This window comes from Aptenodytes patagonicus, chromosome 6 (assembly GCF_965638725.1).
Source record: "Aptenodytes patagonicus chromosome 6, bAptPat1.pri.cur, whole genome shotgun sequence".
NCBI lineage: Eukaryota > Metazoa > Chordata > Aves > Sphenisciformes > Spheniscidae > Aptenodytes > Aptenodytes patagonicus.
This window is the reverse complement of record NC_134954.1, coordinates 24,370,840-24,394,736: the sequence shown is the minus strand read 5'-3', so window position 1 is coordinate 24,394,736 and position 23,897 is coordinate 24,370,840. Positions and strand designations below refer to the sequence as shown.

Sequence of the window (23,897 nt, the reverse complement as noted above, 5' to 3'; positions counted from 1 at the left end):
CCGTCACTAGGATGTCTGCCTACTGACATAGTTATTTAAAGCAAAATGTACTTTGAAGGACAGCTATCTCCTACCCCTGTTTTCATGTGAGCCCAACTGGAACATGGTTGGAATCTATTTCCTGTCCATTTTTACTGCTGGATTGCAAAACATTGTCATGAAGACTGCAAATGATGCCAGTGCAAGTAGATATGAGAGTGGTGCTCCAAAGCACTGGGCGCATGCTGGAATGGAAGGAAGGTGGCTCCTGCTACAAAGTACTTAGGTTCTGAGAGAGACTGAAAACAGACAAATGTGCTCAGGATGCTGCTTTTATACACACTATTGATGTCTTCAGAATTGTTTATAAGTCATGACTTCCAAGTGTCAGAGCAAAAGTAAGGCTCGGGGGTAGGGGCTGGAATGAGGGAGGGTAGGCGGGTGTAGACAGGTTAGCTGAAAGGCCAGGTGTCCTGGGCCCTGCAGGGGGAAGAGTTGCTTTTCATCCCATGGGGAGATGCAGAGAAATGGTGCTGAAGGCTGGGATCTGGTGACACTGGTGACAAAACATGAGATAGCAAAACAGAGAAAAACGTGGAGTGAGGGGCTGAGCTGCTGCCGTACGTTGAGTTTGCGTAGGACAAATAGGGCAGATGGATGGCAGGCATTGAACAGAGCTCATATTTTGAGTGTCATGTTGCATATGACAGAGGTGGCACACTGAAGCTGTGTGAGAAAATGTGATCCACGTTTTGACCAGACCCAGAACAAACCCTCCATCCTTGACCTCGAGAGAGGCCACAGAAGTTGGGAGGAGAATCCGATGCTTCTCCAGTGACTTGGAGAAGACTTAGCATGGAGGAGCACTGATTGCATTATTAAATGCTGCATTATTAAGCAGACTTTAAATAGGAGTTAAGAATTGTGTTGTGGTTTCTCACTGACTGTTGCTGTGTCTTAAGAGCGATGGTCCCTGTGTAATTCCATAGGAACAGCTTTGAGCCTTAATCATGGATCACAGCCTGGGTGCTCTTGTGTGGTAGGTTTCCTTACAGGCACGGGGCTTCCATCAGGCTCTGTGTGCAACCCAAAAAGTAGCACTTACTACATCTGTCAGATGCTCAGCTTTTTATCCATGAAGTTCCAAATGATAGTAACAGTAGTTGAATTCTTCTGGTGTGAAGGTCTGACAGCCAATAAAAACGTAATATCACAATTCATACGGTAAGAACGATGCTACCTTGTGAGTATGACCATGTGCACAGCCAGTAATACAAAGGACCTCTCATTTCTAAATTCTGCTTCACTGACTTACATAGAGTTTCTCAGTAGATTTGGCTGAGTAGGAGGACTTGAAATCTAGAAATCTATGACATGGCATAAAGTAGTAAATTCACTTTCATTTGAGATGGTATTGCAGAGAAAACTACTGGCCGTATTTATAGCCGCAGGTATTCTCCATCTTGACATTTCCTTGACTCAAAACATCTCTTGCGCACAGCTACAGAATGATTACCACTGTGGTGGTTTTTGTGGAGGTATCTTTAAATAAATAAATCTAGTAAACAGTTTGTTTTGCTACTATACAGTTTTAACTTAGAGTAAAATTGTGTTGCACTCATCCAGATTTGGAACACCTTTGATTCCTTTCCACCCCCTTTTAAAGATCACTCCTTCTGAAGGCTTGAGTCAATTTGTACAAAAATAGAGTCCTCAAAAGAGTGAGCTAGAGAATGCAATAGCGACTTTTTCATAATGTCTATGAAAACTCGTCTTTGAGTTTACCTGTCATCTTTCTGTGGCTTATTCCACTCAACTCTCACCTAACTTTTGGTCTACCTGTATTTCATTATCTGTCATAGTCTTTCACAGTTACAATTAAGGAAGGGAATTAAGAAAGGATTCCCCCCCCTTAATTTGTTTTGTTTTTAGAATAGTTGGCGCGACTTTTTAACTTGTCACTCTCCAGTGTAGAAAAATACAATTTGGTTAAGTATAGCTTGAAATACACCTAAGCAGTGGGAGGGATACCTAGTAAGTGAAACTTCATACTAGTATTTTCTAGCTAGCATGCAGTAGTAAATGGATGAAAAGAGAGCACGCTTGATTTTTAAGTACTGATATTGAATTTCTTGAAATCATTACGTAGAATCCTGAAACTTCATGGACATTTGTGCACTCAGATTGCTTTTAAAGTTTAGGTCTCTGAACTTGTATTTAGGTCTTGCTTCTCATGATGTCTGTGAAGTCCAACTGAATTCTTATGATGCCAAGAGATGTTTTTCATTTTAGAGTGCAAAAGTCCTGTTTTGAACTTGGTTCTCACGAATAGAGCTTGTTACAAATGCAGAGAGTTAATATTTGTCTTTCTGAGATCACTTTGCTGGAAATGAAACAAAAAAAACCCCAACCCAACCCTGCTGTGTCTGTGGGAAAGGAGGTCTAACCATGCCTTTCTAGTTAGCAAGCTACAATTTAACAGTTTGTTACTAAGTAAGGGACCTGAATCGGAGTATGCTGGGATGCATGACGGGTAAGAGAGACAAGATGAGCAGAATAAAATGGATTGAAATACCTGCAGAATCAGAGTCTATTTCCACAAGCACTGAGAAAATAGAGCATGTTCTGAGCACTCTTGCAATATTTTTAATAACTCAGTTAGCATTAGTTCAGTTGTTCGAATTGCTTAGATATCTGAAGCTTGTTTGTGTGGGTATTTTCACCCTTTATTATTTCAGTAAATCCAACATCAGATTCCTGCTCACCTAGGTGTCTAAGGGAGTTAAAGTACAAAATCTCTCTGGAAGCGAAAAAATTATTCTGTGACTTAAATAACTGATGGGGTCCTTAAAAAGAACACACAACTTACTTCAAAGCAGTGGTTAATATTTTGTTGAACATGGTCTCATAATTTAAAGGAAATATGCAAATTGTACTCCAATAAAAAGGTTTGTCTTTGAGCTGTTGTTAGTGCTGCGGTGTGTATGTAGAGCTTGCCTACCATCCTGTAATGACTTTGTCCCTCTTGGGCTGCAGTCAGAGGCATTTCTTCATATTCCACGTTTTAGTCTGCACTGCTAATGTCAGCGCATTTAGTTGATTTAAAAAACCCAAACTTTTGAGGACAATTTTTCCATAGAGAGTAGTATACCTTGAGAGCTCTTTTGTTACGGATATGCAGATGTGTTTTTAAACGGAATGAGCTGTCCTGACTGTTTCTGTGAGTGGAGCTAATTTGCATGGATTTGGGATTCTGAGCCAGGCATTTGTGGATGGCACAGGCCCATTTTTTTCCCCTACAAAAATCTGATAGTGCTCTTGTTCCTGGCTCTTGTTGTCTTTTCTCACCCATTCTCTTTAGAAAGGTGGGTTGTACTAATAAACGTTGCTGTATTGTACCCCTTCTTTACCTCTTTTTATAAAAATACGGCTTCTGAAAACCCTTTCTTGTCTCCTTAGAAAGCAGATTTGGAGTTTAATGTTAAAATCTTAATTTTTATTTCACTGAGGAGTTAATTTGAAAATGCTAACTGGAAATGTGATTACAAATTTATTTAGATAGTCTACCTTTAAATACTGACTAAGCTTTTTTTTTTTTAAAGGGAACGTTCTTAAATGATAAAATTTTACAACATTAGAAATGAAGCAGCTCTGTGTTCTGAGACCGAACTCTGTTGTAGTAGGAAGCAATCGGATTTTTCGTCATTTTTTTTGTTAACCTTCTTCATGATTTAAGGACAGACTGGCTTTCTGCGACACAGACTTGACTTGCAATAAGCACCTGCGCAGATTTGTTGAATGATTTGATTGAATACATTTTCAATACCTTCCTGTTCTGAAAGGAACAGGAATAGCCATATAAATATGTATATACATATATACACACACATGCACACATATATCTGTGGGTGTATATATGTGTGTACGTACATATACACACACAGGCACACAGGTATCTGTGTATGCGTATGTACGTTGTCCTGGTTTCAGTGGGGATAGAGTTAATTTCCTTCCTAGTAGCTGGTACAGTGCTGTGTTTTGGATTTAGGGTGAGAACAATGTTGATGACACACCGATGTTTTAGTTGTTGCTAAGCAGTGCTTACACTAGTCAAGGACTTTTCAGCTTCCCATGCTCTACTGACAGAAGGCTGGAGGTGCACAAGAAGCTGGGAGGGGGCACAGCCAAACTGGCCAGAGGGACATTCCATACCATGTGACGTCATGCTCAGTACATAAACTGGGGAAAGCTGGCCGGGGGGGCCGCTGCTCGGGGACTGGCTGGGCATTGGTTGGCGGGTGGTGAGCAATTGCATTGTGCATCACTTGCTTTGTGTATTATTATTATTATTATTATTATTATTATTATTATTATTATTATTATTATTTTATTTCAATTATTAAACTGTTTTTATCTCAACCCACAAGTCTTTCTCACTTCTACTCTTCCAATTCTTTCCCCCATCCCACGGGGGGGGACAGGGAGTGAGCGAGCGGCTGTGTGGTGCTCAGTTGCCGACTGACTGAGGTTAAACCATGACAACATACAAAGTATTTCATTTATATCCTCCGCAGGCATCTATGACTGGCATAAGAGCACACCTGCTACAAGCTCCACCCCCCCCACCCCCCCCCCGTTAACCCAAGAAGCAGCAGTGTGTCTCGGAGTGGGAGAAAAGGTTTCTCAGGTGCTGTTCAGCTCTCTCCCTTGAAATGTGTTGAGGCCTGCAGGCGTGGTGCGGCGCGGTAGGGTGAGAGGTGGCGTGCCTGGCCACCCACAGTGACTTCCCGTAAGTGGCTCTGAGTGCAGGGAGGATGCTGGGCTGGGCTGGGCTGCGTGGCAGCTCCCCGGTGTGCATGGCAGCCCGGGACAGCACGGGCATTCCCCGGCAGCACTGAGTCACACACCTGGCTGCTTTCTGGAGAGGTTTTGGTGAGGTGAGAGGAGGTTGGGGTTTCCTTTTGCTTAGTGATTTGAGTTCCTGGGCATTACGCTCTGCTCTTTCTGCCTCCGCCGTGAAAAGATAACTTCTGCAGTCCAGATGCCTCAACGGTGGCCTTAGCTAGCGCAAAGTCAAACTAGTTCCTTAGTAGCAAATTTTAATTAAATAATAAAAGCAAGGTCTAGTGGGAAAAGGGCTCAGAGTTGTGGAAAGCAGAGGTTTAATAGTACTTTTGGCTTCCTATCTCCAAACCTATCAGGAACAGTAACGTTTAATACTTTCCTTTTAATACTTTCCTGTGTTACTAGTTGTGGTCCTTTTTTTGTAAATAAAAACAAACCAACTCTTTTCTTCTTTTCTTCACCCACCTTCTGCTCCAGTTATAAACTAGTGGAAATGAGGCCTCTGGTTTTCTCTGAAAGGGTCTGACTGGTGACTTTCAGAAGGTTACAGCTATTTTGGGTCATGGCTAAATGACAAATGTTGTGAGTGAGTTGTCTAAACTTGAAATCTTGCTTCAAAGGTGTATGCTACCTGGTGTAGATAATCTCTCCCATTTGATGCTACCTTGAAGTGTTTTTCTTTCATTAGGGCTTGTGGAAGGTTTGGGAATCTTGAGGAAGGGTCTCGTCTGTGGGAGAGCTTCCCCTGGCCTGAGGGAGTTGCAGTCCTGCCTACCCATGCCTGTTCTGTGCTCCAGCACCTTATGTCTTGTCTTCCCTACAAAATGTAGTCATTAAGTAACGTGTGGACTGATCTTTTTGTTTTTTCTGCCCCTGAAATTTTAAGTGTACAAATGTGATCTTAATGCTATTCTTCAAGGCAGTAGTTTGAGCCCCTCTAAAATGTGGTCTGTGCTTTTCCAGGCCAGACCATCTGCAGATACAAGATCCAAATTAGACAAATCCAGAACCTGATTATTCTGAGAGGTGTTACTTAATTGCATTCTTATCATGTTTAAGTAAACACGGTGTCAGAAGGGAGGAAACCATGAGGTACAGCTGTCATGAAACAGCATCGGGAGGAAGGAAGTCATGCAGCGTGCAGCAGGCTGCTGCAGCGGGGCAGGGAGCTAGAGCTCTCCCATGTGCGTTATCAGCATCACGGGCTGCTGCCGCCCTGGCTCCCAGGAGCAACATACCCCTGTCTGCGCTCAGCAAAGCAGCGAGCACTCAGCGCTGGAGTTTCCAGCATTGGACTAACTCATTTTCCAGTTTGTGGCTCTACACATCAGCTGTGGGTTGGTTAGCATAATATTCCACTGCCCATGTACTGCTGTAGAGGTGTACCTACTGTAGGGGTTTTGGGTAATTATTTATGTTGCAGGGACTTGATACAGCTTTCAAATGTATTTGTTGTTTTCAGTCAAACGCAAAATAAAGTATTTGATGGTTAGACACTTCAACTTTAATTTTGTCAGCTGCTGCAGGGCCCCGTGTTTCAAGAGCCCAATGTATGGGAATGGCTCTAGTGATGCCAGCTTGCCCAACAAAAGTCTGCATCAGAGGGTTCAAATAATTATCTGCAGTCAGATAACTTTTTTTTTTTAGTTGCTGCACATGTCAGTTCCTGAGAACCAAGCTCACTGTTTTTAGGCACTTAAAAGTGGTGTGGTTTAAGTTCTTAGATGCATAAACACCTAGATGTTTCAAGTATTTATGTTGGGCTTTTTTCCCTTCAAAAGAGGTTATGTTCTGCATATATGTGAAACTGCAGAACCAACACTGTGATTTTTAAGGTGCGTAATCACTTCTAGGTGTTTGATTTGTGGTGATGTTGGATTCTACATCTCTGAAAATGTAGTTCTGCTTTTTATAGGCATAGAATTGTGGAGTTATTTTTATACTTTTGCACTAATAAGTATCAGTGTTAGCAGATGACTCGTTTAGAAACAGAATTAACTGTCTGCGTTTTCTTAACTGTAGAGCTGTCTCTTTCTAGTTGTTTAATTTTAAGTTTAACACCACCTCCACCACCCCCACCTGAAAAAAACAGATTGTCCCTTGAAAATAAGCTGCTTGAAGCAGATCAGTCATTCTGTGAAATCTCCTGAAGTTCAGGTAGAACAGATGAGGAATTAATCTGTAGTTAATTTATGTAGACCTCAGTGCAGTCCTGGATAATTTCATGTTACTTTCTTGTGGGTTGCACAAATGTCTGTCCTTTATTTATCCCTTTTGTTAAGAGCATTTTAATACAGAGCTACACATGGAAGTGCTGTTCAAAAGTAAGAATTCACAGCATTTCTTGAAATAACTGAAATAACATCCAGCTTTAAGAGAAAAAGGTCAGCTTGCCCTGGTTTTTCTCTTTTCTTTGGGCTATCAAATAAGTCATTTATGCAATCTTTAGTTTAAAAAAAAAAAAAAAAAAAAGACAGTGACTGTTGGTGTCTTAATACCTAAAACTCTAAATGTGCAATTTGCTGTTGATCACAATGTTATTTAGTTTCCACTGCACTCATTGGCAATGAACTTTGTGAAAGATTGTAAAACAAACCACCAAACAGAAAAGAAATGTGCTTGGGTAAATAAGCCTTAGCCCTTGATTGTAGACAGTTGGATGTGCAATTCAAATGAGATATCCTGTTAATTACAACCCATAAGTACAGACAGTGTGTCTGATGCCAGATGCCAGAAGGCCACAAACATTTGTTTTTGTAACCTGGGGGTGTGCAGGCTCTGGTGGACGTGGGAGCCCACCCTGAGGTAGGTCAGTCTCATATGACCTACCTCCCCGATGCACCTGTTCCGTGGATTTGCTTGCTGGGGCACAGTGCTCGCATTTCACTAAACAGAGCGATGGCCGTCAGGGACTGGAGGGCTCAGCAGCGGAGGCAAGCTGAGCCCTGCCATGTCTCGTGTTTGTGGTGGTCAAAGGTAAGCGGCACAGGCACGAAGTTGCAAGTAATACTCACTAGGACTCCAAAAACATGGGCACGTGAAATTTCGTTTGAATTTTGTTTGTGTGTGTTCATGTATATGGTGACCGGAGTTTTACTTTGGGCTGTTTTCACATTTGTCATAAGGCTTCAATATCTGTTCCCTTGAGCAGCGGGAGCAGCAGCAGTGGAAGTGGTTAGCTCACCGACTGCAGGCTTCGGTGGTTTTGCTTTTCAATGCTAAGTATAGTTGAGCGTAGCTCTGAGGACAGTTGAGTAACAGGCTGACATTCTTGGCTTAGTATCTCAGGCAGTGTCTGAAGGAAATATTTGTACGTGTGCACATGCATATGTATACCTCAGTGTCTGTCTGCGTGCTGGCAATGTTTGTACAGTGTGCGTATTCCTTGGAGGAAAAGCACCCTTGTTTCTCTCAAGTGGCAAATCACAGCCAAAAAAATCAGCTTTTTTCTTCCACGATTTGACATTTCCCAAAACAACCTAAGCCCTTTTCTTTAAGCCAGAACAAAAGCATGTAGGAACACCTTTATAACCATTTTTTCCTTCAGAAGTACCCTATGTAAGTCTTCCTTTAAATGTCTCTTGCCAGGATTTCCCTCTCTGTGTTTGCCCCAGCACAGTGAGCTCTGACCTTCAGCGTTAGTGCCCCATTGCCTCACCTCTTCAAGGCTTTCCTTCTCTACTTTTCTGAAGGGATTCAGTCGTAGGAGCATCACCTGCTCCTTGCTTCAGAAGAGAAGCTGCTCAGCCATTCTGTGAGAGGTGCCATTCCCTGTAAGAAAGAGAGTGAGGGAGGTCCTGTGTTGCCATCCCTGGGATGCAGCAGGATGCGATGCAGCGCGGGCACAGCTTCAGGGAACGGGTGGCCTGATGTGCTTTGCCTGAGCTCTGAGTTGGTGTCTCCTGCTTGAGATACAGAAGCACTTGGTTTTTTGTTGGCATGGTTTCTTTTGTTAGCAGAAAGGGAAAGAAGTCAGTGTGAAGATCAGACTCTTTTAGGTATTCTGCATTGCCTTCAAAAATATATGGTATCCATACTTCTGTTGTTAGCTGACTGCATCTAACCACAACTGTGGCGACGTTACCGTGTCACTTCATTTGGGTAAGAGAAAAGCATTTTCCTGTCTTCCCTCCACCCCAGTCATCTAGTATCTCTTGCTCGCCCGTTGAAGCGTATTTACAGGAAACTTCTCTGTGATGTGTGTGCACGTACACACCAGCCTTGTTTAGCATACTGTTGGTTTTTTTGTATTTTTTGAGGAGGATGATTGGGATAGCTTTGAAGCAGTAACTTTCATGCTTGTGGGTCTGTAATTCCTAATCACTCTGAAAAAAAGTACTTGTTTTCTGAGGGTGCCATGCTTGACTCTAGCCCTTCTAATGTTTACTTTAAGTGTAGTTTCCACTGATGTTGGGGAAAGAGGAAAAAATCACATCTGCTTAATTTGCAGGTCAGTCTTATGTTTAAGTGTTCAGAGATGGTAGTCAGCTTGGGCAGGAGTGAGGAAGTTCAGCAGATCCAGTTCAGTAGCCCACAAGAAAAAAATACTTCCAAAATGTGTGTGGTTAGTGGAAACAGAGATTGGATGAACACTCAATAGATATAAGCATACTACATCCCATTGCTATTCCGTAAATACGGATTTTCTAAAGACATATACTGTTTCTTAAAAATGTCTTGTGTTAGGTCAGAAATAAATTGAGCTTTTTGGGAGTTTTTTGACCTTAGTTATCTGATAGATATGCCTTTAGAGGTTAGGGTGTTTTTGTTTTGTTTCTTAATGTGTCGGTGGGATGCAAGTAATGGTCTGGAAACAGACGAAGGAGGTTTGGAAGAATTAATGTAAGGAAAGTGTAAATACTGTGTGGTTAATTGGGTTGAGAGGCTCTGTGTGGTATGCTTTTCATGTTTCTCTTGCTCATGAAGCAGATCACCGTTTTCTGTTTTTGTGAAGCAACATTATGATAAAGGAAGATTTTGATTTGAGTATCAGCAATGTGAAAACTGAGATTTCCCTCTTCGGCTTCCAGACTATATTTCATTTGAAAACACTATGAATAAAGCAAATGTGTGCATCTGTCAGTACTAAAGAACAAAAACCAGCTTTTGTCTTCATCCCCCAGAACACTGGTTACTGCAAGCTGTTTGCTCAGAAATAAGCCTGTTGGCTGTATGGGTGAAATGGTTTTCTGTCTTTGTTCTTGCACTGAACAGGTAGCCCCAAATGACGAAGCTGTGGTAACGCTGCTTTGTGAATGGGCTGTCAGCTGTAAAAGGTCTGGTAAGCACAGGGCCATGGCTGTAGCCAAACTCCTGGAGAAGAGACAAGCAGAAATTGAAGCAGAAGTAAGTTATTTCTACTTCTAGAATAGTGTGAACAGTATGCTTAAAAAGTAAGATATTTCCAAGGAAACATCACTTTAATCTGTAGTTATTACAAAACAAGTAAGTTTGGCATTTGGAGCACTGGGGATTTTTGTCATCAATTTACAGTTTTTAAATTCTAGATAAATTTAAAATGAAAAAGCCTTCTATTTAAAATAAGAAGAAATTGCCTAAGTCAGAATGGTCTATGTTAGCTGATCTATGTCTGTTTGTTTGAAGTGTTTTACTTCTGTGAACTACTTGTCCAAATAAAGGGGTGCCACAGTAACTGGAGTCCCTTAAAAAGAGGGGTGTGGGTCTGACTGGTGGGGCAGGGCTCTTCAGCTGGTGGGGTACTCTGGGAAGATTACAAAACTAAGGTCTGTTTTGAGGCAAAATTCAAGTGTAACTTTAAATCTTGCATTCTGTAGAACTCCTTTGTTTTCAGGGGAAATGAAATGTTTCACTGGAGAAGCAGGACGCTGTAGTGGCATCTTTGATGTAAACTATTGTCTGTCTGTTGTGGCAAATGATCCTATTCCCGCTTGCATAAGCTGACGCTTCTCCTTGAAACTTCAGTAATGCTAAATCTCCTCTGCAGTGAGGATTAAAGAGAGGCAGTGTCTTCACTGCAGCCTTGCTGCAGCTTTCTGGACCAGTGGTACTCCCTGTAGCCTGGAGCACCACTGCCTTGGCCTCACCTGCATCCGTGCAGCACTGGCAGGCAGTTTTTACTGGATGGGTGTTCTGTTTAGGTTGTTTTTTCCTAGAAAAAAGGGTCCCCAGGAAGGTGATGTGTGATGTCTGTTCAGCCTGGGTGCAGGGACAGACAGATGAGAGCACTCTCAGAAGTGCCTCTGTGCAGACAGATGTACAGACAATGTGAGGTGCAAAAAGACTTTCACTTTCCAAAGCCTCTCTGCTTTATCCGCTCCTCACCACAAACCATTAATTAGGGGGAAGGGAGCTTACTGTATTGTTTCTGCCTCACTCCCACCGAAATCCACTCAGTGCAGAGATGTTTGCCCTGGTTACTACTATATTTAGTGTAATTTACACAAACAAGAGCAGTTACCTTTTCTATTCACATTGGTCCTGGAAGTTCTGTATCTTAAATTTTTGTGTTTATATGAAACTGTGTCATTGCAGATGATGGTACATGTCTCAGGCATTCCTTTTCAATAATTAATCCAAAGTGATTAAATAAAACACCTTAGAAATAACCAAACTAGGTAATGGGAAAAACCTGTCATTCTAGAGCAAGTCTGGATTTTATGAAGAGGTAGGAAACAATCACACGTATAGTTGCCTCAGATGCAAATTGTGGGAATATTATATACATTTGTGTGTAGATACATGCTTTTTTTTTTTATTTATTTAACTGTGCAGAGATGTGGTGAATCTGAAGTCCTAGATGAAAAGGAATCTCTGTCTTCAGCCTCCTTGACAGGTTCCAGTCTTCCTGTTTTTCAGAATGTCCTGCTAAGGTTTTTAGATACACAAGCTCCCTCATTATGTGAGTATTAACTAATTTATATTCCAAAGTAGGTCAGAAGCAACTGGTCTGCTGTCTGGCTGCTGAAGTTCCTGTTTTGCTGTAGCAGGTGTTTCACAGTTTCCCTGTTTCACAGATGACCTGCTCTATTTTCATATGTGCATTTTTTTTTGAAATCTCCTGCCTTGTTATAGGATCTTTCTGTGATTTTTATTTTTTTCACAGAAGGAAAATTGGCAGAAACTATGTTTATTTCTGTTTAAGCTGTAAGAGATTTGGGGAAGTTACTTGCACTCTATGCATATTTAACATCAAACACTCGCCTCTTTTTGACACATCCACGTTTGAAGTGACTGACTTGGAAATTACACACAAGTGTTGAAGTCGAAAGCTGTTAGCTGACAAATAGGTGGATTGAAAAAAGGATCTTTGTTCATTGTAGGTTGCTCTATGGAATGTCTTGGTCTAATAAAACTGCCTGATACTGTAGCTCGTGTTTCTGGTATCTTAAGTATTGCTAGTTAGTGCATTTTTGTTTTCTGGTGCCCTTAAGGTAAAGGGGATTTTAAGTGGTTTGAAACATGATACTGAAAACTCTCAACATCCGAAAAAGGAGAAACTTCTTAAAAATTTGTTACAGACTCTGAGGTATTGGCAGTGCTCTATTTTCGTGCCCGTGGTGACCTTGGTTTTAATAAACCATCCAAACTATTTGTATTATTTAGACTTGTGTTTCTGATGTGCTTGTTTCAAATGCGGTATTGTCTGTCTTCACCCGGTTAGCTCTGCGAGACAGGGTAGGGAGAGCAGCTGGGGAATGTTTTCCTTGCTTGAAATATTCTTTGGTATTTTCGAGTATTGGACAAGTTTTGTGGTATTGTATTGTTTTTACAGTGGTTGAGCTTCTGTGTCTCCAAAAATGAAAAGCATGTAACAGCTATATTTTGAAGGAGGGCAGATTGCCTGGTCTGCAGGTGTGTGTTTTCTGATGGTCCTCTACAGAGCATCCAGTCCACATGCCTTGCTTTTGAGGGGTGGGTCACGGCGGGCAGCTCCGGATAAGTGGGACCTGGGGGTTGCAGAGAAGAGTTCTGACGCTGAACTGGTGTGCTCTCGAGCTTACTGTTACAGCTTCTGTGCTGCAGTGTAATGAGAATTTCTAAATAGAAATAGTGTTATATATTGAACTAATTTGAACTTGTAAAGCATAATTTGCTTTTAAATAAATGTTGATGATTCGGATTTGGTAGTTCTGTAGCTGGAGGTTTTGTTGCCCAATAGAGTTGGCGTGGTATAAAGCTATTTTATGTTAACTGCAATGTTGCAAACCTTTCTGTGGTACAGAACAAGTCAAATTAAATATAGCTGTGACAAATGAAAACTTAATAACATAATTTTATATGTTGTATTTCTCTAGGCTTTGCTTTGGCACTGGCAAAATAACATGCATTTATTTTAATAAACTTTTTCTTGATATGCGTGAGCATGTTTAATAGATAAAATACACGACACTGTCAAGCTTTAATAAAATATTGGTTTTACATCTCGGAGGCCTGGCATGCAGAGATCTTGAGTCCTTTGGAAATATTTTGTTACAAATACAAAAGTACTATAGGTAAGACAGTAACATGTACTATAGTAATATAATTTGGGAGGAAAGGACAACCGCTGGGTGGTTTGTTATAATCCAAAGCTTCAGCTTTAATTTTTCTTCACACAAGGAATGTCCTTGCCCTCTTCCCCCTTCTTTTTAATTTTTGGAAGTATTTGAACATTGTACTTAACTGCTCACAAGCCCCCCCTCCCCCCACCCCCCCAAACTGGGGCAGATGTGTATGGGGTAGGATGCTCTGAAATCCACTGCTGTCTGAAGTCTGTCCCGTGTCTGGTCCTGGTAGCAAAGCAAAAACATGCAAATTACATGGGAAATGGTTTGTTCTATGGAAACAGAGAAACCTGTGCAGGATGCCTGAGACATTTTTAGTAGGCCTTTAAAATTAATTTGCTGGGGTTTGCGGTTTGGATAGTTGAAACCCAAATATTTATAAGTTGAAACTACAGTCTAACTTTTTTTTTTTGGGGTAGCTGACCCAAATAGTGACCATGAGAAGACAGAGTTTGTGAATTTGGTGCTGCTTTTTTCTGAATTCACTCGCCATGATGTTTTCTCCCATGATGCATACATGTGCACTTTAATATCACGCGGAGATTTGTCAATCACTGCAACTACTAGACCACGTTCACCTAATGGGGAAACTGTGGATGAACACTATTCTAAGGATCACGATGTGAAACTGGAGGTAACACTTCATGCTATTTCTCCCATGTTTGGTACTCTGTTTTGTTAAACGTAGATTTTCACCGAAGCAGTATTTCAGATATGAGATACTAAGTTTTTTAATGTGTTCCTTGTCTCTTTCTCTCTCTTTAAGAAGACTGAAAGTGATCCATTAGCTTCATTCTTGTATATAGCTGTAAATATTGCCGTTTTGGTGCAAATACACTGAACTGAGAGTTGTCTGGTGATCTAAATAACTCAAGACAAACAAAAAGGCACAATGTAGACTTCTAAATGTACCAGTGGAAAAATTTATTTGCAGATATGCTTCAATGAAGAGAAGGGAGAGCTTTAAGCAGGAGGAGTCAGTGGGGAGCCTGGAGTAAGCTCCATGTCCTCTGTGTAGTGTGGGGCATGCTGGCACAGCGCAGGTGTGAGCGATGCGCAGCCTGGTAATCTGCTCGCAGACGATCAGGAGCTTACTGTGTGCCACGCAGCCACCGAATGAAGACTGTGAAGCCAAATCTCATGACTCGTACGTGCACAGTCAGGTGGAATCCCAAGTCTTCCATCAGATGAGCAGTTTGTAACCTTTTCTAAAACTAGTGCAAGAGGAAGGCAATTTTAAACTCAAGACTGCAGACCACGTTTGTACTCGTGTGATGAAATGTAGCCTGTTGTTCTGCTGCACAGTCTGTGTGGAGCCTGTGGGCAGCTGAAGTGTCCTCTTATATTTCTTTCTAATTTCTTTTGTATATCTCTTGCATCAGTCTTATGGCCAAATTTGCCCTGAAATATAGGGGGTTTCTACAAGTTGCCTTTTGTGGTATAACGAAGTAGGAAATAAATCTTAGGAAGGTACAGGAGTCAGCTTCCTGTTCTGTAGGTGTCCCTGGAGCAGAATTGCTCACGGGGATATGCTGTAAAGGTTTGTTTTCCCCTTTGGCTCCTGCCCTTTTCTATGCTTTTGTGGGTTTAAGCTTGAGAAATGCTTTTGTGAATTAAGGCTTATAAAGATTTAAAAGTCAGTATCTGAAAATTTCTTACCATCAATACCTTTTTCTTAGTTCTTAAATAGGTGGAGTGCTTGGTTTTACCTGTGATCAGTTAAATGGGTCTTCAATAAAATGTCACTGATATTTGTTTTTCTCTCTGGCCATTATTAGGATCATAGTATTATGGAACATATGGGCATTGACTCAGGAACCGCTAGTATTTTTGATGATGTAGACAAGAGTGACTTTAAGGCAGATTTTGGTTCGGAATTTCCAGTAGGTTTAACTTTCGATTTTCTGCATGCCTTTGATGCCTGTGTCTGCTGCTTGCCGTTGCCACTGAATGTCTCTCCTTGCCCCTAGCACCACGTTGCTTCTTCCTTCGACAGCCAATGTCCTTTGGCATCCAGTCCCTGCCATCTTCTGTGTCAGTGCATCACTTCCTTTCTCTGTGTCTCTGCTGTATGAAAACTTACTGCTCTTCTGTGCTTCCCCCAGTTGTCCACCTGCACACACGCACGCGCACTTGCACGCACACTCCTCTCTCCCTCCTTCCCTTCCTCCCCCTTGCCCTCAGCATATTCAGAGTGCTGTGTGTTACAGTTAAGCATGAATAAATATGCAGATCTACCCACTTCTTTGACATCAAGGAACCCCACTGATGCCATTTGCTTTTCAAGTGTCTGTTCTATGTTTTGGCTCTGTCTTCCAAATCTGTTTCCCCCTCTCTTCTTCCTTACTGTTAGCCTGATTCTGCATTACTCTTGAATCTCCTAGTTTCTTCTTTGCACTGGTCCTCATTCTGCATCCGCATGGACTCAGTGCAGATCCACTTGCAGGATATTGGGACCCCTGTTTCTGCCTGACATTTGTCATATTGGTACTTTCAAGCATATCCATGCCTGCCTACAATGTCTCTTGTCACCTCCCACTTCACCCTTTCTATTATTTTCCCTCAATCATTGGACTCTCTCATTGCGGTTTCTGTGTCACAGCAGCATAAGACGTGTGGAGATTGCTCAGAATCGTAATGCTTTTTTTCCTGACTGAATGCTGCTAGTTTACAACTTGTCTAATAACAATGGACATATGCATAGAGATATAATGTGTATATGTATCTTAAATTTCAGGCTTGATTACGATTGCCCTTGCTTTGTCTATCTTTTGAAAAACCTCAGATGTTTAAGAAGTAACTGTAAGCAAGAACAAAATCGTATCTCTGAATGCAATTGCTGAATTTCGAAAGTTAGAGGTTACACTTACCTTAAACGTTTGTTTTACATGACTTAGATTTTTTCTCCGATGCCTGGGGAGTCTTGTGAGAATGTGAACCCTTCTTTAGACAGAAGAATTTCAGTTACCAGCGAGAAGTCAGTCAAGAGGGAAAGACTGAGAGAACTGATTTTTCCATCCAATTATGACCTCCTTCGCCATTTGCAATACGCAACACATTTCCCTATACCTCTGGTGAGTGACCTCTGCTTGTGTGCCTAAAGGTACTGCCTGATGTGACAGCAAAGCGTTTAAAGGAAGAAAAGTTCACTGTCTGAAGAGAGCTGGGCTGTGTGACCTCTGCCTGAGGGCTCCTGGCCGGTTCACGTGATGCTGTTGCTGCCAGTGTGCGCACGCTGTGCACTGCGGGGTGGCCTCAGTGCAGCGCACGGGCATCTTTGTTTTATCGAAAGGGGGTTAGCTGGAAGAGGTATAATAATGTGTGATGACTCACTTGGGTTAAGGAGATAGGCATCATGGTAAAACCACCACGTTCCAGGGTCTAATAAAAGTTTGCTAAATAGAAAATTTGATATTGTAGTTGAACAGACGGATGAATACCAAAATACCTGAAAGAAGTAGTTCTGAAATGTAAGGGGCAGAATGGTGCTATTTCCTCCCACCGACTCCTTGCCATTTCTAGCGTGGATTTTTGGCTGCTGCTGTTGTTGTGTTTGTCTGTAGGCTCATGGGAACTGAAGAAAGCCCCATGAATAACGTTCCAGATCCCAAACCCTCATTCAGATTACTACTTATGTTTTCTACTGTGCTGGAAAAAGGGCCCAAATACTGAATAAGCCTCGAACTAGAATGTATCTACTTGAGAATTATTATTTTTTTAAATAAAAACAACGATAACTTTTTAACAATATTAAATCCTGTCAATACAGGAAGTGTCATGTGAGAGTATGATGTGATAACCACAGTTTTCTTTGTTTTAAATTTCTTTCTCTACAAAGATTGAGTTCTGATTTATTGCAGGTGAATCGTTATGAGAATACTGAATGAGCTATTTCTGTTCAGGACAGTTTTGAATGCTTGCTTAAAGTTTGATTCATATTTTGCCCGTTTTAAGGATTAGAAAAAAATAACTTGATTTGTTTATTTTTCTGAAATATTTTTGATTTACAGATGGAGCTAATCCAGGTAGCTGGATTTTGCCTATGCAAATTGATTTATAAATTTTGATTATTGATTATTCTACATATGCATTATTTTTGGAAGTAATTGTATATTAGAATATACTTAATAAACTTAGTTGCTGATTTATAAATTTTTATTAAAAAAACAAGCAAAGAGAACACACTGGATATTTATACTTACTCTTTAATTTTAAAATTTCCGTGAATTTTCTGTAATAATGTGTTGTTAGCTTTTTCATATTCGTTGAAACAACAGCAAGGAAAGGCAGTGGAACTTGGCAAGAACAAGAAATTTATTTATAAAAACTGCAGGTGTGATGTAAGCAGATACAATAATTTTTAATCAGTGCAGCTTAAAATCACTTTCTGGAGTAACTAATGCCCTCTAAAATGCTTTTGGGTTAATTGTATGTGTGAAAACAAAGTTTAAACTGCGGATTTGCACATTCTTCCGATGTATTTTAGAATCAGTACTTTTGCATCTGCTGTTCACTTCTGTGTTGTACCTCTTTGTCTGTGAAAACCTTCACCTCTTTGGATGCTGCAAAAGTCTCAGTAAATTTCAATCTGAATGATTTGGAAAGATGGTAATACAGAATAGGGTCAAAACAGAGGTTTGATACTGCAAACAGCAAGGTAGATTCTTTAGCTTTAAAGAGAGCTTGTTTCAGAGAGCAGCTGGTTATGGTATCGCTTTGGCTCAAAGTGTAGGGGATACGAACAATGTGGTATGGAACAAAACACAGCAGGTAGCCTGCAGTTACGAGCAGTATGTTGATGAGGGTTTTCTTCACATTTGCATAACTCTCGCTGTATTTGTTTCGGTAGAGTTGTCTAACAACAAGGAAATTGGAAATCAGTATCACAGCTGAAAAATTCAGGAATATTGCTGTGCATATGAAATTAGTAAACACGTGCCAGTCTCTTCCAAACTTTGTTTTGAAATCGATGCATCCTGCACCAGGTCTTTCTTCAATGTTTTTTATTGGAATAGCCATGTTAGGCACTGTAATAAGGAGAACCATTGTCCATACGACTGCAGACAACATCTTGGCAAATCCAGGCCCTTGAATGCGGTAGATCTTAGAACTGTGTGTTAGCTGAAGGCAACGATCCATGCTTACAAATCCCAAAAATATAATTGATAAATACATGTTCAGGTAGATGAAACAGGCTGTAACTTGACAGTGGAATATTCTCAGTTTCCAGGATGCAACTCCTAGGTCAACAATAATCTTTACTGGCAATGCCAAAGTCAACAAAAAATCCGCTGTTAAGAGGTTAATTAAGTAGATGCTCGTACACTTCTGCTTCTGATCTTTTTGTGTGAATGCCCATAGTGCAAAACAACTTCCAATAAATCCCATAAGAAAAATCAAGTAGTAAAAGTAGGTAAAAGGTTCCATATCTTTAGTGACGTGGCATTGTGAAACATTGCTTGACATTGTAAACTTCTTGTGCAAGTTGGTTTTGCTGCTAGGAGATATCAAGAACCTACAAAAAGAACCAAGACGACATCAGTGACATCAACTTTTCCTGAGCAACAGTAATTATTCTCTGAGAATTTTGTTTGATTAATTTCATGGAAAAAATGCAATTGGGAAGAAATATTTTTCACATGTATTCAAGAAGGCTTTGTTCTCATGTTGGAAAAGTTTGGAAAGGTATTAGGATTTGTTCTTGAAAGCATATAGACTTCTGATAACTTTTCCACTAGTGCAGTCTTTCTGAGTGAGTGTTTGGTTCAAACCCACCTCTGCCCTGCCCCAACCAACCAAAACACCAAAGAAAAAGGTTTGAATCTGTTTAAGATTAAGCATCTGGTTAATAATGGTCATACTAATACTTCATAACTTTTGAACAACTGAAACTATGCCTAAAAAAAGGGTAATATTTGTAGCAGTCGTGTTCTCTAAAAATTTATTAGGAGTTTTGAAGTTAATGCACTGTCAAACCAGTATGCGGATTTGTCAGATAGATGAGCAAATAGTTCTAATCAGTCCTAAGTTTTTGCAAACTGTTCTGTCTAACTACTTGAACAGAGGATAATTTAATCTCATATTTTTATGAAGCCTTTAGAAAAAGCACATTTTGAAAGAAGTAGCTGTTAAATAATTTTGCTCACTACCTTCTTAGGCTTCACTAGAAATTATAGGGAAGAAAAGTAGAACATTTGGTCTTATTTTAACTAAACATACTACTCTATGACTGAGGGAGTTTGTTTGTTTGTTACACTGTCATACTGCTGCATAGAATGTCTGTGGGAGAGGAGACGTTCATTAGAATTTCTTGGAATGAAAAACAATACATTTATGTCTTGAATAGCATCAGACTGCAACACTTCTTTATTTCATTATATTGTTCCTAATTTTAATATACAATATAGGAGAACTACTGCATTTGCACATTTATTTTCTGCTGTAAAATATGTATCCAGATGCGCACAATTTGTAAACCAAAATGATTGCAGATACTCCAATGATTTAAAATGGGGGGGGGAAGCAGTTTGTTTCTTGCAGTTGGCTTTCTGCAGGTGGTCTCTATTGTCCTGAAAACATGTAACTGAGTTGAATTAAGTTTGGGTATGTGCAGTGTAGGTGAGGAGCAAGCAGCGCTGTCGGAGCTGCTGGGCTTGCTGCCATGGTCCTGAGGCGGTGGGAGTTTCCCGTGCTGGGGCACAGTGTAGCCCCGCTCGTCCTCTGTGGGGCAAAGAGGCAGCCCGGCAAACTGAGCCCTGAAATACTGCTGGAACTGGAGCCTCCAAGGATACAGCATGACTGCAGCCAAGTGACACTGACTACAGGCGAAGCAAAGGCTGTTTTGCTAAATACTTGAGCCTGACTTTTTATGCATTTGGCACAGTTAATATTTCAGGCTGTATATTTACATAGATCTAGATAGGCTGGAACAGATGACTAAAATCACGTACCTGTCTTAGTGGTCTCTGGGGTCTTCTGAGCATTAGTCTGCAAAGGTCTGATGTCTCTCGGTGACTGCTCTCGCAGTCCAATAGCGTGTTAATCTTTTCCCCAGGCTGCGTCTGCTGGTTTTTTTAAAACGTGTCTGTGGTTTTTGAATGTGCTGATTGACGCAGTTAAAACTAGCATTCAAATAACTAAACCACATGGAAGTTACCTAAAAGAGAGGTGACAGAAAAATGTAAGTGTTCATGGAACAGCCCAGAGAGACCTCTTTCCTTTTTCTCACGCAGGAGCTGGTGGCTGGGCGGGAGGCATGCCGAGGGCAGTGCCCTTCTGCACGCTCTGCCCTGTGTAGTGTGGTGGTGAGCTGCTCCTCAGGCACTCGGTGCTGTGCAGGATGAAACAGAATGATGGGGAGAAAAATGGCTGCGAAAGAGCCGAGTTAGACATGTTGATGTGGCCAGTAGCCTGGATTATTACAATTATTGTAATTCAAAATGCATTTTTGTGGAGGAAAGATGGTCAGAGTTGCTTGACCTGTCTGCATCAGAGAGGCAACAGGGATGGTGAATAGCGCTGTAAACTGGCTGATACCTAGCAGACCTGAAGGCAGTGCAATTTTCACTTTCTCCTCCTAACTTCAAGCATGAAGATTTAAGTTTAAATGTTTATCATGTGTTCACATTTGTAAGGGTGATGTGACGTGTATGGTTTGGTCAGCCTCAGCATGTGGACTTTTTCATGTAGTTCCTAAAACTTCATCAGGTTAGTCCCAGATTCTTGACCTGGGGCTGTAGATGTGTGACATCAATGGCCGTTTCTTTGCTTTTGTTTTTAAAAATCTGAAACTCTCTTCCCTCCCATATATCTTACATTTAAAATCTCTCTGGAATCAGGGTTTTGCAGTGTAGTTGGCCCTCATTCATTATAATATTCCTGCATGAAATTCCAGTTTTTTTCTAGAGGTGCAACTTAATTTGCAGATTTCAAGGCACATAGGGATTCTACTGATAGCAATTAAAATTCTAAACCTTTGGACATTTGCCAAGTACTATTAAAAATAAAAAAGACACATTAGGAATATAGGGGAAATGTTTATAATTAAGCTTTTTTTTTTTTTTTAAAACCAGGAGAAAATTCTAACACCAGGCTAGGTACTGTACAACGATACTGAAACCCAAAAATGTTAGCACTTTGTTGTAGTTGAGAATCCACAGGAATTTACAAATCACGTACCAGAGCTTTGTGAAGAAACAAATTAAGAATGTCTGGTTTTAAGTTTAGTCATAAGGTTAAAGTTCAGACCATATTTGTCAAAATGTTTGCAAAGCTTCATAATCTGCAATGATCCTATGTTCAGTTTTGAGCAAACATGGACTAGTTTTATGGTGTTAAGTTCGTCATGCAAAACTGATCTTTCCATACTTGTATTTTTCTTTTTTTAAACTTGAAATGTAGCATTCCGTCAGTTTTGTGTGTGTGTTTGTGTCTCCCCTTTTCTTAGAAAACTTTTCCAGGTCTAAAAAGACAAGGTGATGGTTAGGTAAACCTTTACTGAAAAATGGCCTACACTTCCTACAGAAGTGTTTTGGGAGAAGAAGAAACATGAGGACGTGAGTCTACTGAGTCGTAATTCTGTTTTTATTGCTGTTCAGTGTCATCCTCTTCCCCTGTCTATAGGTATAATTTAAAAGGCCATTTTAGTTCATAAGTTACAGATGCAGATGGTAGATTTTGCTGTAATTAAAGTTGCCGAGCACTTCTCATCATAAACCCCTATTTTTGGTGTTTAATTTTTGCTGACTTTTTGACTTTTGATTTGAAATTTTCCATGATGCATGCCTGCCTAGGCTGACTTCTGGGATTGGGGGGTGGTGCAAGGACGGGAAGGGGTGCTGGTGTGGGTGGGAATTCAGCCAAAATTATTAAATCATTTCTGAGAACAAAGCTAGGAAAAAATAACATCTAAACCTTAACACATACACACACCCCCGGCCCCCCCAAATCTGATGACCTTTAAAAGCGCATCAGGAGCCTTGTGTTCTGAATTGGACACAACAAAGATTTACATGGGTGGTCCTTGTGTTGGGATCACTTCTGATACCTCTCCACATTTTGCATATTCATTTGGAGAAAGGTTTCATGTCCAGAAAAAGTTTCTAGAGGCTTTCTGGAGCTCTGCTCTTAGTAGGCTTTAATATTTTTTTTCTTCCAAACACCCTCCACTGCAGGTGTAGTCGAGCCGAGCGCTTGCTGCTGGCTCCGAGCAGGGAGCGGTGCCCCTGGGAAGGGGTAGCCCAGGACTCTGGTGTCGCAGAGGAGAGTGAGCTAGGACTCGCTCCTGAAGACTGCGGGCTAGGTTACCCACAGGGCATGCAGAGGAGCTGGGAGAAGGGGAAGGGTGTGAGAGTAGCCAGTATGGATGGGGAGTGAGTTTGGATGTAAAAAATTTTTTATCCCATTGTAATGTCTGCATTGTAAATGAAAAATATGAGTGATCTTGGCACAGGTTAGTTATGAATTCTGAGCAGGAGCACCTATTTCTGATGAAGAAAAAACTGATTCATATATTTATTTCAGAGCATAAGGAGGTAAGATGTGTTCAGCATAGCCTGTGTCACTGAGCCTGTCGGAGAGGGAGGGGATCCACTCTGCTTGGCACATAGCGCTGTGTGAACTCCAGATGCTATGGGTAGATAACCATGTCCTGGGGATCAACGTCATCGGCAGCCAGCAGAGCACACCCGCTTACTGTCAAATAGCGAGTAGCTCCTTAGCCTGCCCTGTCGCCTTCCGTCAATTATCAATATAGAATCATAGAATAGTCTGGGTTGGAAGGAACCTCTAAAGGTCATCTAGTCCAAACCCCCTGCCATGGGCAGGGACATCTTCAACTAGATCAGGTTGCTCAGAGCCCCGTCCAGCCTGACCTTGAATGTTTCCAGGGATGGGGCATCCACCACCTCTCTGGGCAACCTGTGCCAGTGCTTCACCACCCTCAGCGTAAAAAATTTCTTCCTTATATCTAGTCTACATCTACCCCCCTTTAGTTTAAAGCCATTCCCCCTTGTCCTGTCGCAACAGGCCCTGCTAAAAAGTTTGCCGCCATCTTTTTTATAAGCCCCCTTGAAGTACTGATAGGCTGCAATAAGGTCTCCCTGAAGCCTTCTCTTCTCTAGGCTGAACAACCCCAACTCCCTCAGCCTTTCTTCATAGCAGAGGTGTTCCATCCCCCTGATCATTTTCATCATCATTCTTCTGGACCCGCTCCAACAGGTGCGTGGCTCCAGAGCTGGACGCAGTACTCCAGGTGGGGTCTCACCAGAGCAGAGGAGAGGGGCAGAATCACCTCCCTTGACCTGCTGGCCACGCTTCTTTTGATGCAGCCCAGGATACGATTGGCCTTCTGGGCTGCGAGCGCACATTGCTGGCTCATGTGCAGCTTTTCATCCACCAGTACCCCCAAGTCCTTCTCGGCAGGGCTGCTCTCAGTCCCTTCATCCCCCAGCCTTGTATTGATACCAGGGGTTGCCCCGACCCAGGTGCAGGACCTTGCACTTGGCCTTGTTAAACCTCATGAGGTTCACACAGGCACACTTCTCAAGC

General features: G+C 41.4%; 2 protein-coding genes across 5 annotated transcripts in view; one reads left to right on the top strand and one right to left on the bottom strand.

The window, feature by feature from the left end:
• MED12L (mediator complex subunit 12L) overlaps positions 1-23,897 on the top strand; it is a 156,728-nt gene that overhangs the window by 22,848 nt on the left and 109,983 nt on the right. For all 4 annotated transcript variants that reach the window (XM_076341529.1, XM_076341530.1, XM_076341531.1 and 1 more), the window contains exons 11-15: positions 10,039-10,170; positions 11,578-11,704; positions 13,769-13,983; positions 15,128-15,232; positions 16,247-16,423. In XM_076341529.1, the coding sequence (XP_076197644.1) occupies positions 10,039-10,170; positions 11,578-11,704; positions 13,769-13,983; positions 15,128-15,232; positions 16,247-16,423 (756 nt within the window). The remainder of the gene's footprint in view (positions 1-10,038; positions 10,171-11,577; positions 11,705-13,768; positions 13,984-15,127; positions 15,233-16,246; positions 16,424-23,897) is intronic.
• GPR171 (G protein-coupled receptor 171) lies at positions 17,581-18,840 on the bottom strand. Its single transcript, XM_076341539.1, has one exon. It carries the CDS (start codon positions 18,813-18,815, stop codon positions 17,838-17,840), a length of 978 nt encoding a protein of 325 aa, XP_076197654.1. The 5' UTR covers positions 18,816-18,840; the 3' UTR covers positions 17,581-17,837.

Bases quoted from the DNA above. Each gene is read 5' to 3' on its own strand.
- GPR171 (XM_076341539.1), bottom strand. From the start codon at position 18,815: ATGTCAAGCAATGTTTCACAATGCCACGTCACTAAAGATATGGAACCT.